This window comes from Microcebus murinus, chromosome 4, assembly GCF_040939455.1.
Source record: "Microcebus murinus isolate Inina chromosome 4, M.murinus_Inina_mat1.0, whole genome shotgun sequence".
Lineage (NCBI taxonomy): Eukaryota > Metazoa > Chordata > Mammalia > Primates > Cheirogaleidae > Microcebus > Microcebus murinus.
In genome coordinates, this window is record NC_134107.1 from 19,163,588 (window position 1) to 19,180,986 (window position 17,399).

General features: G+C 34.7%; 2 protein-coding genes across 2 annotated transcripts; both read left to right on the plus strand.

Annotated features, from left to right (window-relative positions):
• Window positions 1–2,760: 2,760 nt before the first annotated feature.
• On the plus strand, window positions 2,761–7,062 carry LOC105884105 (olfactory receptor 4A5-like). Its single transcript, XM_012787818.2, has 2 exons — window positions 2,761–3,659; window positions 7,002–7,062. The coding sequence occupies exons 1-2, from the start codon at window positions 2,761–2,763 to the stop codon at window positions 7,060–7,062; spliced, it is 960 nt and encodes a 319-aa protein (XP_012643272.2).
• Window positions 7,063–16,104: 9,042 nt separating this feature from the next.
• LOC105884104 (olfactory receptor 4A15-like) lies at window positions 16,105–17,046 on the plus strand. Its single transcript, XM_012787816.1, has one exon. The coding sequence runs from the start codon at window positions 16,105–16,107 to the stop codon at window positions 17,044–17,046; it is 942 nt and encodes a 313-aa protein (XP_012643270.1).
• Window positions 17,047–17,399: the final 353 nt, after the last annotated feature.

The following is a 17,399-nucleotide window of genomic DNA, read 5'->3' on the forward strand; positions in this document are numbered from 1 at the left end:
AAGTTGAAAGCCTAGTAATACTATATTTTGTTTTTCATAGTATTAAATCTTTGATGTCTTTAACTTTAGAGGATAGTTTATGTACCCTACTTTTAAAACTAAATATAAATATTTAAATTGTCCAATGGAAGATTTATCCTGGTGAAATCTGCCACTGAAGATTAAAGAGAGAAAAGGCTCTAAACCTTGCAGAAAGTGAGGTATAGATCAAAATAGAGATTTGCATACAGACTACTTTATATAGTTATATTTTTGATAGTTATAGCTTTATCATTCTATAGCTTCAAAATTGACAGAACATTATTATGTGAATGAGAAAGACATGTACAATGTTCATCACAATGGGCTTCTAGAGAGAGTTCACACTCTTCATATGCATGACGTCCCCCACTGCCAAATCCATGTAAATGGAATCATCTTGTCTACATGAGAGGTTTATTAATTCGGTAATTTTCCTCAGCAGTGAATAACTAGAAATTTTGGGTTTGTATCAATATTTGTCCTATTCTTCTCTATTCTTTAACTTTGTCCTTAACCCTCAGATCTAGAAACTTTAGGAAATTAATGAGTTCTTTTGGAATACTTGAAAGTTTGCTTTACTAGGATCTGGTCTGTCATTATGTGTTACAGCTGCCCCATGAAGCCTCCTGTGTATCCCCAGGCACCTTGGGAAGTTGGGCTCCCAGTATTTCCTCATACAAAAAAAAAATCTTTCTGAAGAAGATGTTTAAAAGAATGCTAATTTCATTTAATTATCACAAGAATACTCTTATTACTTGCAAACATTCATTTATTAACACTAATTTCTCTGTTTCCCAATTTGATCCTTCTTTTCTTTCATTTTCTGCTATGAAGCTCTCCGTCTGGTGAAGGGTCCAACTTCTGCCCTGTTACTCTGCATGCTTCTCATCAAAGTCCATCCCAGAACAGGTAAAATTACTACTCCTCTATAATTGGACAGGTAATTCCTAACATATAATATATTGTATGTCCAGAAAAAAATTAATGAGTTATGGGTAAACTTTTCATTTTATCTTGGAAAATGTCTATAATTCCTTTCAAGTTGACCAATATCCAGGTGATTATTTCTGATCCAATGTTCACAGTGAAGCATTCAAGACCACTAAAAATAGTTCTCATTTATTGAATCTCTACTGGGGACCAAACACTGTGCTAGGCAATTCTCTTTGTTGTAATACAAACAACCCTAAGAGGCAAGCACCATGGGTATCCTCATTATAAAAACAATGACACTGAAGCACAGAGAGGTTTATTAAGCAGCTCCGTGTCACATAGTAAGTGGTGATGCTGGGATTGCAGCAGAGGCAGTGTGGCTCCAGAGTACACATTGTTCAGTACTGTGCTGTGCTCTCTCTCCCAGGAAGTCTTTGATCTTAAATAGATACACCCTGATGAGAAACGTATAGTCATTATTTGCTCACTGTAATGATCAAATTCCATTTTCCGCTGCCTTACATTTTGCAAAGAACGGTGATAATCTGGGATATTGTTATTTAATTATATAAACAGGAAAAATGAAATGCAATTGGAGCAGAGTAGAATAAAGCAGGGCTGTAGTCATAGTATGATAGACAGTTTCAAATGGAAAGGGTTCTGAGACTGTATTTTTCAATCCCATTATTTTCCAATGAGCAAACTGAGACAGACTTGTAATTACATTAGAAAATGACTCAATTCCATGTCTTCTTACACTGAGCTTGGAATTATCATTGAGTTGGTTCTTTTTGGAATCTGGACCTTGAGGTTCTATTTTTAACCATTCACAGTGCCTACACAGCATTATAAATAAACCACTGTCCCATGGATCTTTACCTCTCTTTTCAGTGTCTATTTTCTCCTCCCTCACTACCTAGCTCACCCAAAGAGTTTTGAAAAAACTACCAGCTGTTAATGAGGTAGTTGGTGATAGCCGTGAGTTAGTTCAGTTCAGTTCAGAATTACTTGCTGAAAATCAGGACAGTGTATGTGAGTGTGATAGGAATTGTACTAGAAGAAAAGAGGAAATGAACAGAATTACAGCTTCTTAAAAAGTAGACAATTCTAGTCAGAACAAAAAATAGTATCCTAAATAATTTTGTAGTTATTTAATATAATTCAAATTTTGGTCGCTTGATATCTATGAGAGATTCGTGGAAACAAAAATATCCTCAAGGCATGAGATATCAAAGCTACAGCGGTGGATTACCTTAATATTGTGTGAGATATTTTAGAAAAGGTTATATTTGGTGCTACACTGATGATATTGTAAAGATACCACAACTGCTACAAATTCAAATGACTGACTCTATGCCAATTTATTTATTTAGAGTTTACTGTCACCACCAGAGAGTAAGTTTCTTGAGAGCCAGAACCCTTTCTCTGTTCATAGCTGATGTCTGAGTCAAGAAGTACAATATTTTATATAAAGAGTTAATAAAACTATGATTATTATTGGGCCTTTAACTATTCATCTCTATAGAATATCCACTAAGAGTTAGAAGTAGAAACTTTTACTTATAGGACCAAAACAAAATCATCTGAGAAAAAGGAGTTGTTAAAGGAAGGTCTAGTGTGATCTTTAGAAGAGGAACTCAATAGATATTTAGCAAAGATTTATTGTGCAAAAACCACTGCTTCAGGTCATATGATGAAGATGTGCTCCATGACATCGTGGATGTGTTCATAGTCCTGTTCACAATTTCATTACCGGTGCTGTTCTCCTGTGCTCTCAGCTCTGATGCAAGCCTTACAGAAGAGTAAATGGGAGGGAGTAACAATGTGACAGAATTTGTCCTCCTGGGCCTCACTCAGGATCCTGTCGGACAAAAAGCTTTATTTGTGATGTTTTTATTCACATACATTGTGACAATGGTGGGCAACCTTCTCATCGTGGTGACTATTATCAGCAGCCCCTCCTTGGGCTCTCCAATGTACTTCTTCCTGGCCTCTCTGTCACTCATGGATGCTGCTTATGCCACTGTCATGTCACCCACAATACTTGTAGCCCTAATTGGTGATAAAAAGACAATTTCCTTCCCAGCATGCATGGGGCAGCTCATTATAGAACATGTGTTCGGTGGTTCTGAGATCTTCCTTCTGGTGTCGATGGCCTATGACCGCTACGTGGCCATCTGTAAGCCTCTGCACTATTTGACCATCATGAATCGACGGGTTTGCATCCTTCTGTTGGTGGTGGCCTGGGTTGGAGGTTTTCTGCACTCGGTGCTCCAAATTGTCGTTGTATACAGTCTCCCATTCTGTGGCCCTAATGTCATTGACCACTTCACCTGTGACATGTACCCGTTATTGGAACTTGCATGCACTGACACCTACTTTATAGGTCTCACTGTGGTTGCCAATGGTGGAGCCATGTGCATGGTCGTGTTTACCCTTCTACTCATCTCCTACGGAGTCATTCTAAGCTCCCTTCAAAGTCACAGTCAGGAAGGGAGGAGAAAAGCCCTGTCTACCTGCAGCTCCCACATCACCGTGGTTGTCCTCTTTTTTGTTCCCTGTATTTTCATGTATGTTAGACCTGTCTCCAACTTTCCCATTGACAAATATATGACTGTGTTTTATACAGTTGTCACTCCCATGTTGAATCCTTTAATATATGCCTTGAGAAATTCAGAGATTAAACATGCTATGGAAAAACTCTGGTGTAAAAAGTTAACTATAGATGGAATATGAATGCCTTCCACCCTGAACATGTTTATTACCTGTTCTAAAGGCAACAGACAGTTAATTTTAACTATGGAATTTGTAGTCAATTCAATGGATTCTCCAGAAATGCTTCTCTTTGTTTACACATATTCAACAGAAGTGTGAATTAAATTATATTTTGAGAATAGAATCAATCAAACAGAAAATTTTTGCATATGAAATTACATGTATCATAGTAGAAGTAAAAAGGAGGAGGAAACAACTGCATTCTTAGAAAGGTAAGGCAAAGGCTTGAGGGCTGATAGCAAAAACCTTTCTCAAATGGCACCAATAAAACTGCCCTGAAAGGGGCATAGGTGGGCAAATAAGAAAATATTTTAATGATCAAAGTAAGAAAAAAATTTTTAATAAGAAAAATTTTAATGATAAAATTAAATAATAAAATTAAATTTATGCACATCTGATAATACATGGAATTTATTTATCCATTTTGTGGCCTCTTTCCTAAATTATTATCAATGTTATTGGAACTACCTGTGTGTACCTCCCTGATGCTATTTCTCTGCCTTTCCCCAGAAGTAATACCAATGCTAAATTTATCCTTAAGACATATCATTTAGATTTGATTATCCCTTACCTTTATTTAATTTACTTTTATTCACAATGTTAACTTTCTAAAATATGATCACATTGCTGCATGTTGCCTTAGTCTCATCATTTGCCCTGCAGTGTGTTATTGCATGTGTGAATATACCACAGGTAATGTATCAATTCAATCAGGGACCATTTGCATTGTGTCCTGTTTTATATATTGCACAAAGCACTAATATAGACATCCTGAAAGAAATTCTTTTGTGTTGAGTATAATGTATATATGTTCACTTTTACATATGCAGTTTCCCCTAATGCTGTGGTATAAGTTACATTTCTACCAGCAGGGCATAACAGTTCTATTACTCTAAATCTTTACCAACACCAGATATTGTGAGATGTTTGATATTTTTGCTAATGTAATGGCTTTAAGAATACGAGTTCATTTTGTTTTTAATTTGTAATCTTTACTGCTTTTGAAGTTGAGTGTATTCTTATATTGGATCTCCATTTTTTCCTGTCTTGCATGAAATGTATTTATGTCTTTTGCTAATTTTTCTACTAGTAGTTTTCCATTATTATTAATTCATTGATTCATTGGAGTTCCTTAGGAATCCCATATACTAAATCGTTATTTGATTGTATGTATTGTTCATACAAGTTTGTGTTCTCTTAGTTTGTGATTTTCCTTTTTTATAATTTTATAATTTTTGATAAGAATTTAATTATTTATTTTAATCTTTTTATTCACTAAAATTTTGAAATGACAAAAATTGTATAAATATATCATGTACAACATTTTGTTTTAAAAATATGTACACATTGAGAGATGGCTAAATCTACCAATTTAATGTATGCATTACCTCACATACGTATCGATTCTTTGTGGTAAGAACACAAAATCTGCTGTCTTAGCAACTAACAGGAATAAAATACATTGTTAATAATTATAGTCACCATGTTCTTTGTAGATTCTGCATATTAGTTCTTTATCACATATACACTTTGTGAATAATTCCTCCCATTCTCTGTGTTTCCTGTTTATTCTGTTGATTGTTTCATTTTCTGTACAGAAGTTTATTGCTTTTATTATTTTTTTATTTCAGCATATTATGGGGGTACAAATGTTTAGGCTACATGTGTTGCCCCCCCCACCCCAGAGTCAGAGCTTCAAGTGTGTCCAGCCCCCAGATGGTGCGCATCTCACTCATCATGTTTATATATACCCATCTCCTCCTCCCCCCTCCCATCTGCCCAATGCCAGATAAATGTTATTCCTATATGTCCACTTAGGTGTTCATCAGTTAATATTAATTTGCTGATGAGTACAAGTTGTGCTTATTTTTCCATTCTTGGGATACTTCACTTAGTAGAATGGGTTCCAGCTCTATCCAGGAAAATACAAGAGGTGCTATATCACCATTGTTTCTTAAAGCTGAATAGTACTCCATGGTATACGTATACCACATTTTATTTATCCACTCATGTATTGATGGGCACCTGGCTTATTTCCACACCTTTGCAATTGTGAACTATGCTGCTATAAACATTCGAGTGCAGGTGTCCTGTTTGTAGAGTGTCAGTTGATCTTTTGGGTAGATGCCCAGTAGTGGAATTGCTGAATCAAATGGTAGATCTCCTTGTATCGCTTTAAGGTATCTCCATATTGCTTTCCACAGAGGCTGAACTAGTTTGCAGTCCCACCAGCAGTGTGGGAGTGTTCCTGTCTCTCCGCATCCACGCCATCATTTATTGTTTTGGGACTTTTTAATAAAGGCCATTCTCACTGGAGACAAGTTATATCTCATTGTGGTTTTGATTTGCATTTCCCTGATGATTAGAGATGTTGAGCATTTTTTCATACGATGTTGGCCATTATTCTGTCTTCTTTCGGAAAGTTTCTGTTCATGTCCTTTGCCCACTTTTTGATAGGGTTGTTTGATTTTTCCTTGCTGATTTTCCTGAGTTCTAAATAAATTCTAGTTATCAGCCCTTTATAAGAAGTGTAGCTTGCAAAAATTTTCTCCCATTCTGCAGGTTGCCTGTTTGCTCTTGTGAAAGTTTCTTTGGCTGTGCAGAAGTTTTTTAATTTGATCAGGTCCCATTTATTTATTTTTATTGGTGCTGTGATTGTCTTTGGGATCTTCTTCATAAATTCTTTAATTAAGTCAGATTTTTTTGTTGTTGTTTTTGCTGTATTTTCCTTTTGGGTGTTAGTCATAAATTATTTAGCTAGGAATGTGTCTATAAGAGATTTTCCTACATTTTCATCTAGAATATTTATGATTTCATGCCTTACATTTACGTCTTTGATCTATCTTAAGTTAATTTTTGCATGTGGTGAGAGATATGGGTCGTGTTTCATTTTTATGCATGTTGCTATCCAATTTGTTCAGCATCATTTATTGAATGGGGTCTCCTTTCTCCTGTGTAAGTTTTTATCTCCTTTGCTCAAGATTGATCGGTTATAGCTGTATGATTTTACTGAGACTTGTTTTATGGCCTAAGATATGATCAATCTTAGCAAATGTCTCATGTGCTGATTAGAAGAATGTATATTCTGCAATTATTGGGTAAAATATTCTGTAAATATCTGTTATGTCCATTTCTTTTAGTGTTTCATTTAACTCAAGTGTTTTTGTGTTGATTTTCTGCTTCAGTCTCAATTTGATTTTGATTTGCATCTTCTAATGTATGATGATGTTAATCTCATTATCAGGTGCTTTTTGGTCATTTGTATATTTTAGGGGAGAAATAGCCATCCAAACCTTTTGCCTATCTTTTATTTGTTTTTTCTTTAATTTTTGATTTGTAAAACCTCCCTTATATAAACAGCTTCCAAATATTTTCTCTCATTCTGGGAGATGTGTTTTCCTTTTTTAAAAGATTCTTTTGAAATTCAGCATTTTAAAATTTTTATAATGTTTCATTTATCTACTTAATCGTTTACAATTTATGTTTTTGGTCATACCTGAGAAATGATTGCCTAATCCAAGGTCATTAAGATTTAGTCTATTTAATTCAGAATTTGATGTTTTTAGCTCTTACTTTTAGGTCACTGATTCATTTGGAGTTAATTTTGTGTGTATTGTGAGGTAAGGATCCAGCTTCACTCTTTTACATTTGGATATCCAATAGTTCTATTACCATTTCTTTTTTTTTTTTTTTTAGAAAAAAGTGTTATTTTTCTTTTTTTTTTCCATTATATTATGGGGGTAAAGATATTGTTAGGGTTACATATATTGCCCCTGCCACCCCTCTCCCAACCCCCTCACCTTGCCAGAGCTTCAAGCGTGTCCATTTCTTGAAAAGACTGCTCTCCCCCCACCTCCTTGGCTTATTCTGGCACCCTTATCAAAAATGAATTGACAGTAAATGTAAGGGCTTGTTTCCAGAGTCAATTCTGTTCACACTGTCTTGATTACTATGATTTGCAATAGTATCAATAGAAAGGAAACAAAGAAACCCCTTTTTAAGATTGTTTTAGACATTCTGGAAATGAGACAATGTGACTCCATATTCCTAAATATTTCAATACGTATATGCTATAAGAACTAAAACATTTTCTTGCACAAAGGCAGAGAATTATCAAAGTAAGTAACATTCATACAATATTATTAATATTACCCAATGTATCTCCATATTCAAATAGTACCAATTATTCCAATAATGTTTGTATAGATTTTTTTTTTTTTTGCCCAGGGTCATTTGTGGGATTATGCATTGAATTGAGGTGCTATACATCTTCAGTTTATAGTTCTTTAGTACTTCTTTGAATTTGTATTACATTAACACTTTGCAGAGCAGCTCCTGTTTATTTGGAGAGCTTCTGTCAATCTGAATTTGATAATTTCTTTTTCATGTGATTAAAGTTCTGTGTATCTTATAGGCATGCTACATCATGGCTCTACTTTGCCTGTATCTAATTGTTGATTGAATCAAGGGTACAAAGGTCCAGCCTATTTACCTTGATTTAGACATCTTTGAGGCCATCCCTATTTCAAAATTGCCTATGATAAGGGCCTTTGATGCAACAACATTCATGTCAGGTTCTCTCTCTGTCCAACATAGTTTCCACTGTATTGTTACAAGTGTTTTTCCCTAGGGCACACACCAATAAACCCTGCATACCAACCTCTATTGGAAACTATTTCTTTGAAAACCCAGCCTACAATTTTTTTAACAGTTTTCTTTATTTATTGGTTTCGGAAGTATCAGGAGTTGTTATTGTTGTCATTTTCTGGTTTCTTCTTACCATAGCTTTGTATGGAGTCACACTGACTTTTGTCTTTTGTTCATTTTGAGTCCTGATGCAAGTCAGCTATTTGGGTAGAGAGAGAGTCCATGGTTTGGGGTGTCTTGTATTAATAAGATTTCTGGTTCATAAATGCCCTCTTTTTATTTTCTTTTAGATGCCCTCTTTTTATTTTCTTTTAGCACAGTAATACTTTTTAAGTGAGGCAAGGATTAAAGTACCTTTAAATTTTGTCATTCTTTGCTTTCTCAAGACCCTAATTTCCTCTTCTTCCTTCTTTTCTTTTACCACCAACTCTCCCAAGAGGGCCTTTCATTGCTACCCATCTTTATCTTCCCCAGAAGTGATGCCTTTTGAAGATGCCATCACAGATCCTTCACACTTTCATTCCATCCCTGCACTCCACACTGATTTTCCAGCCCTCAGACCTCATTCTTTAGTGATGTTAAAACTAGTGTGACTTAACAATCTTCTGGGTGATTCTGGCTGCACTCCATCTCTCTTGGGCTTTCTACTTCCCTCTCCTCTTCTTGACGGTCTCTTCAGGCTTCCTTCACTTTCTTCTCACTCTTGAATCATGAGCTGCAGAGGTAACTCTGCTGGGATTTGATGTTACTTTCTGTATATAGAGGTAATTTGAAGTTCATAGTATTCTCAGTGTCTTAGTTATGCTGAATGTCCTAGTTCTGTGTGATATTATATACTTGTGTTGTATGAATTGTATTTTTTGGAGGATGTGTAGAGATAGTTAGATTTAAAGAGCTTCCGCTATTCTATAAAAGACATCTGAATATCAAATGTGAAAAAATTTCTGTATTTAATTTTTATTTTTTCTTATATTACTTTATAATAATCTATTTTAAATTATAGATTTTAATTTCTATATTTCTTTTAAAGAAAGATTTTTTTTTCTTCTGGACAAAACTTCCAAGTTGTGTTTGATATTGTTAGGCCGCAGAAATGTACAGCCCGTGTGGGAGAGAGACGACCGCCTAAAAAAAGACTCAGAGTCCAGAGACTTGATGCAAAAGCATGAGGATTTATTTCCAGTGCAGCGCAGGGGCAAGCGAGCTAGGGAAGCTGCCACGCCGGCCTTTTTTTCCTTAGGATTTTATAGGCAGAAACCACACGCAGGTGGCTAGGGATCACATTGGGGGGAAATTCCATGGGCTTTGACCTTGCACAAACATGTACCAGATGGGCTAATATCGGGAACTTCTAATCTTGGTCAATAAACTCCAAGGACTAACGGCAAGCGGTTTTTGGGGAGTTACAGAGTGGCACCGGCGCCAGCGGGGGAGGGAATAGGGTTGAGCAAGTGGAGGGACGCCAGCGGGGGAAGGGAGTAGGGTTGAGCAAGCGGATTTTACAGAAGCAGAACGGCGGGTTAGATTTTTCTCCACAATATATGGATATCATCTGAATTTGATTGAAACTTTTAATGAATTGATTAGCTATGATCTTCTGCCATTCCCATTAAGTATGTTTGCCATACACAAACCCTCAAGCTTTTCTTTTTATTCCAGTGTCTTCTTGGCTTAAGAATTTCCAATGTATGCTGATTAATTTTAAAAAAGAGTTCTTCTTTGTCCAAACTTGTATCTTTGCTATTAATAAATGACTTGCTCTTTGCTGTTGGATTTCTAATTTTTTCACTTAATTGTCCTAAAGTTATTGCCCAGGAGGAGATTCTAGAAATATATGATGCACTGGAAGAAACATGTGGGAGGGAGATCTCACTTCTCTGGGGCATGATTCCTCAGTGGATTTAATTTGGAAGTGGCCTTGGTAATAAACAGTTTGAACAACTCAGTGAAGTACTTTGCTGTTTATTGTTAAGTACCCAGTAATGTCTTTCCTTACTTGGGGGAAGATTTCTCCTTCAGTATTAATGTTACCATCAAAATATAAAATATTAATAAAAGGCATTACCGTACTAGACATGAACCATATTAAAGGAGTCATATAAATGCTTTAAAAATATCCAAAACAAAGCTAATTTTTCAGATTTTTCAGTTTTGTGCACTATTGACTAAAAATAGTATAAAAGTTTTGTTCAAATTATTTAGATCAGTAAGTGAAGTTTTAAATTTGTGTAATTCTTCATACATATTCCTAATAGCTTTCAAATTTGGTGATTCATCAATCATATCAACTGTTTATTCTTGAAGCTAACCCTGGATAATTCCATAATCCAAACTGTAAAACGTTTATGAAAGTTGAAGAATATGGTAATTCTTTGTGTTGGTAAAAAGAGATATATCCCTGTATGACAAGGCATTTATAGCTTCAGCAACTCAGTGTGCCCTTTTCTTTTCTTTGCAGTCATACATGATTGATATGGTGGCAATTCTGATTTGTCTGCTATCAAAATAAGCTGTCATCTTCTAGGACCAAAGATAAAATTGCAGAAGCCTGGCTTTTAACAAGTGACCAAAGATGAAATAGAAAACCCAGGTAACATATTTACAAAAATTCTTCACTGCTATTATAATATTGTCAAATAGACTTACTTTGAATGAAGTGTATATATTTCTTAAGAAGAAGATTTTATTATTTGATCTCAATTTTTTTTTTTGCCAGAATCTTTAACAACAAGACAGTATATGCATTTGCTTCATTATATAGGACATTATTAGAATAAGTGCAATGGCCATAGTTTTGGCCAAAATTTTTACTAGATTTGTTTAAATGTAAACTGAAATAGAGAAAATGGATAGCACAATATAATGTGACATATATGTGGTCCTCACAAATTCTTTTAGATTGCTTTGTATAAGTTTGAGAATTCAATTTATTTTGTGACATTAAAGTTGACAGTAAGGATTATTATAGCTCTTTACAAATTGTACCTTGTATATGTATTTTTAAATGTTCTGGTTCTGGGTAGATGTTTTATTTTTGTTGATTTTTTAAATTTTTGTAAAATATCCATAACACACTGTTGTGCAACCTTCATCACTATCCATCTCCAAAACTGTTCATCATTCCACACTTAAGCTGTGTACCCATTAAACAATAATTCTGCATTCTCCCCTCCCCTTAGCCACTAGTAACCACTGTTGCACTTTCTGTCTCTATGAATATCACTATTCCAGGTGCCTCATAAAAGTGAGATCATAACATATTTTTTCTTTTATGTCTGGTGTCTTTCATAGTTTAGCATGTCTTCAATGTTCATCCTTGTTGTAGCATGTATCACAATTTATTCATTTTTAAGGATTTTTTTTAAAATTTCAGCACATTATGGGGTTATAAATGTTTCAGTTACATATATTGCCTTCAGCCCACCCAAGTCAGAGCTTGTAGTACGACCATCCCCCAGACGGTGTGCACTGCACCCATTAGATGTGTATATACCCATCCCCTCCTCTACCCCATCTGCCCGACTCCTGGTTAATGTTACTACCATATGTACACTTAAGTGTTGGTCAGTTAATACTAATTTGATGATGAGTATATGTGGTGCTTGTTTTTCCATTCTTGTGATAGTTTAGTTAGTAGAATGGGTTCCAGCTTTATCCAGGGTAATACAAGAGGTGCAAGATCACCGTTGTTTTTTGTGGCTTAGTAGAACTCCGTGGTATACATATACCACATTTTATTGATCCACTCTTGTATCTATGGGCACTTGGGTTGTTTCCACATCTTTGCAATTGTCATTTGTGCTTCTTTCTATAAACATTCTAGTGCACATGTCTTTTTATAGAGTGTCTGTTTTTTCCTTTGGGTAGATGACCAATAATGGAATTGCTGGATCAAATGGTAGTTTTACTTTTAGCTCTTTGAGGTATCTCCATATTACTTTCCACAGAGGTTGTACTAGTTTGCGGTCCCACCAGCAGTGTTAGTGTCCCTATCTCCCTGCAACCACACCAAATATCCCAAGGTATATGTATACCACAATTTGTTTATTAATTTACTGATGAATATTTGAGTTGTTTCTACCTTTTGGCTAATGTGAATACTGCTGCTGTTAACACTGCTGCACAGATATTTTTCCAGTCTCTTATTAATATGCTTTTCTGCATACGCCCAAAATAACATTTTTATATGTAAATTAATAGCCACTTATTACAAAATGTGGAAACATGTTCTCCAAAATCTAGTTACTCATTAAATTCATGAACCTGCACTTATACCTTCCTAGAAAGAGTATTTTAGTCCCTGTGGAAGCAGAGATAATGAAATTTGTTAGATAATCTTTACAGAACCTAAAGGAAAATACCAGCATCTCTTTCTGCCTATGGGTTAATTGCATGGACAGTTTCTCATTTTTATGGTCTTAGAATATAGTGAATGAAACTGAACACAGCACAGTATGCACTCAGATGACCCTCTAATTTCCTAAAAGATCCCTCAGATTAAATTTAGTTTCAATGATAAATTTCAAAGAAGGAAATGAGGTATGGAGAAGGACAGTGAATTTCCACACGGTAATGTGAGTGGGAACGGAAAGGACAGCCTTCATAACTGTGTACAATAATAACAATCTATCCATCCCATAGGGAATGCTTCTCTGGATAATTAGAGAGGAGAGTGAACTTTGCAGAAATTTATGTAATATCAATTGCAAAAATGTGGCACTAAAATTATATGGAGAAATAAATAATAGTAAATAGGATATCTTGAATTTGTCTAGTGTTTATTATTTGCCAGAAAAATTTTGGTGAGCTTTATTTGCATTGCCCTATTTAATCTTTAAAATCACCCTTCATGTTAGGTTCTATTATAATTCTCTTTACACAAATGTGTTGAATAATTTATCCAAGGATACACATCTGGTGTATATGGATTCTGAAGCTCAAATTCCAAACCAGAATTTGGAACCTGAGCTCTCTGAAACTATAATAATGAAGGCATACCAGCCCGCCCTTACAAAAATTACAAAGCAAAACAAAACAAAACTGACCATGACTGTATATAATATTGGCAGTTTAACTTCGCAGATTATTGCTTTCTTTATTTGTCAGAAAACTCCATTCAACCACACGCAGGTTTTAGTGGCAGCATTTTTACTTTATTGTGAAGATATTAACTTGGAAAAATGTGATATTTCTTTAAAATTTATCTTATTTGGAAAACAATCTGATGAACTGATTAGATGTTTATTAGCACTTCAAATCCCTCCTGCATCATATCTATGGTCAATGCTCAATTACTGATTAAAGCTATTGTTTACATAAGAAACAGTTTTTACTATAAAGAGAGTTAATAGAAATATTTAGGTATTGATTGTGACCGTATGTTTCAAAAGGGTCTTGATGTAAACTCAAAACTCACATATTGTATACGTGATTTATTTTTATCTTATGTTGTTGAGTTTGGCATAAATCTACTTGATTTATGTTATTTTAATTGTTATGTGGGATACTTACCATGGATTAAAATTTTTTGATAATTTCTTAATGATTTATTTGTTCTCATTTAATAAATTAAGAAATTTGAAGTATCTTACAAATGTTTGAATCAGATATATTTCTTTTTTCATAAAACACAACATCGATAAAGTATAGAATTTTGTATCATTCAGATGGATTGATAATTTTTGATAGTTTAGAGTAATAATAATGCTGCTAAGATGGCTTTAATAGTGAAATATTGCCTGAGCACTTACAGTATTAAACACAAGTAAGTCTTATAAGTACTCACTGGGTGAGCAAGAGAGATCCTCCTGCTAGAAGTTATCTCCTGAGTACTCAGACAGCTTCTATGAACTGTGAGTATTTGTTTTTCATTATAAATTCAGATATAGCTTCATAATTGTGAGGACATTTAATTATGTATATATGCAATTAAATATCATAAACTGCAATATAGAACTTATTATTTAAGCAGCTGGTCTTTCTTATTAATCCATCCTAAAATTTAAATTTGAATTTTTTTTTATCCAGAAATATAAAGATTCCTATAAGCAAGTGATGGTCCTAATGCTGTTATCTTCCAGGCCACCAAGTGATTGACAGCTTCAAGAATCTAAAATTTCTCTATTCTCAACTCTTTCAGACTCCCCAACAAAAATGCTTTCCCATTTTAAAAGATTTTTTATTAAGCTTATAACTTTTGCTGGTTTCTGCCTTTTCTCAATTATCTCTTATTTTCTTTCTGTCCACATTTTTATTCTCCCTCTCATGCTTGAGTTTAGCTTGGCTCACCTAGAGGCACAAAGGATAGAATCATCTCCTGATCTTCACAAATGACTATCAACAAATGTAGACACTAGAATAGAGCATATTTAATAATCCTGTTAATACAAAGTTGCATATGTTATACAAAGAATTGCTGCTGGTTCACATCTGAAAGGCCGGGCAGTTTATTTATTTTACACCGGGTAGAATGAATGCCTTCTATTCACCATGAACTCAGATAGCCAAGAACTAATTAACAAAATAATTCATGTATTGGTTATATTAATAATCAAATAACCTTTAAGACATGCTAAATCAGACTGATTAATATAAAAACGATCTACCAATAAAAATGATATCGTCATTTAGGATAAAGGTGCCATTGATAAGAATGCAAAATCTCGTATCTAGAAAAATAATTACATTTCCAATAAGAAGTATAAGGCAGAACATCATTTTCCTAAGATAAAAATCAACTAATAATTCCAGATTTTTAGCATTTTTCTACTATACCATTATTTTTCCCAAAATATTTATTTTTGACATTCTCAATTGATTATGTTAAAATACAACAAATTCCAAACCAATTTGTCAAGTGGGGAAAATGTACAGTGCCCATCCACTTTAAATTGTATCATCCATTTTTTCCCCTTTAATAGCCTAGGTTGCAATAAATGGCAATTTAGTTTTTGTGTGTTTGTCTGTATATATGTGTGTGTGTGTATTACACAAATATATATATGTGTGTGTGTGTATATATATATTTCAAGATAAAACATTGCCTTCAGTGGGCTTTCGTGGCTGGTAAGAATTTAATACAACTATCGCCATTCACTTGCTCTCTCATGAGCTTTGAAATTCACTTTAATTAAACAAAATGTAATAAGTATTCAATGAGCACTCACAATGTGCCTGGTTTTTTCATTGCTGTGAGTGAGCTATTTCTAGGTTATAGGAGTTCTTAGAAAAGTATTTCACAAAGGCAAATATCTGAACATCAGCCTATAATTTTATGTTCCATGTACTGGGTATTACTTTACATCAGTATATAAGTAAAGCCGAAACATATGAGATTGCTTTCATGGTAGATTACAGAAAGCCAAGAAATATTCAAGAAAAAAACATAATATCGAAATGTAGTCTTTGAGGATACTCTGGAGAAAGCCGCTGTCTTGATTTCAGTAGATCACCTCACTGATAGATCTGCTCCTATATACATTCTTGTTATAATGCTGAAATCTCATGACTGTAGCTAAAGCAAGAAATTTGTGAAAATGAAGAAGGTAGTTGTGGAAGGACATGCCACACACTTATTTTCTAAAGAGCTGCTCTGTGTGAGGCCCTGTGGGGAAACACTGTTGACTAAGGCATTGCATTCTTGACATGGAGCTTGCAATAATCTCAAATTCACTATCAGCCCTTTTGTTTGCAGACTATGACTCCTGAGTTCAGTACCTTTAGAAGAACATGGAAAAGAGGAACAATGTGACTGAATTTGTCCTCCTGGGGCTCACACAGAACTCTGAGGGACGGAAAGTTCTCTTTGTACTATTCTTACTCATCTACATCGTAACAATACTGGGCAACCTGCTCATCATAGTGACCATCACGGCCAGCCAGTCCCTGGGTTCCCCCATGTACTTTTTTCTGGCTTATTTATCATTTATAGATACTGTCTATTCGACCACCATTTCTCCCAAAATGATCACAGACTTGCTTTCGGAAAGAAAGACCATTTCCTATCAGGCTTGCATGACTCAAGTTTTTCTAGATCATTTATTTGCTGGTGCTGAGGTCATTCTTTTGGTGGTGATGGCCTATGACCGCTATGTGGCCATCTGCAAACCTCTTCATTATTTGATCATCATGAATCGGCGGGTGTGTGTTCTCATGCTATTGCTGGCATGGTTTGGGGGCTTTCTTCATTCATTAGTTCAATTTCTTTTTATTTATCAGCTCCCTTTCTGTGGCCCCAATGTCATTGACAACTTTGGTTGTGATATGTATCCCTTGTTGGAACTTGCTTGCACTGATACCCACCTCATTGGGCTTTCCATGATAGGTAATGGAGGAGCCATTTGCACTGTCACTTTCTTCATTCTCCTCCTTTCCTATGGGGTCATATTACACTCTCTGAAGGCTCAGAGTTTGGAAGGGAAACGCAAAGCCTTGTACACCTGTGCATCCCACATCACTGTGGTCATTTTATTCTTTGTCCCCTGTATCTTCCTATATGCAAGGCCCAGTTGTACACTGCCCATTGATAAATTCATGACTGTGTTTTTAACATTCATAACTCCCATGCTGAACCCCCTAATCTACACCCTGAGGAATGCAGAAATGAAAAATGCCATGAGGAAACTGTGGAGTAAAAAAGTGACCTTAGTTGGACGGGGGCTGTATCCCTAATGGCAGAACATGACATTCATTTTTTCACAGAAACAAGGAATACTATCACTATCAGTTACTCCATTTTGTTATCATCCCTTTTGATTATTTAGCCTGTTTATTCTTAAACACCTATATAAATTAATATATATTGAAATGCTATTGAAATACTATTGAAATGCTATTGAAATATTGAATATGCTATACCCCTTAGAGATCAAGAGAATTGCATAGGTTTAATTAATCTCTTATACTATTTATGTAACCATATGTGTTAAGATTCTTTGGTGAACAACAATTTTTACATTTATTTCAAGTTCTTACTTTTTTTAAATTGCCATTTATCATTTTTCTTTTTTATTTATTTTTAATTG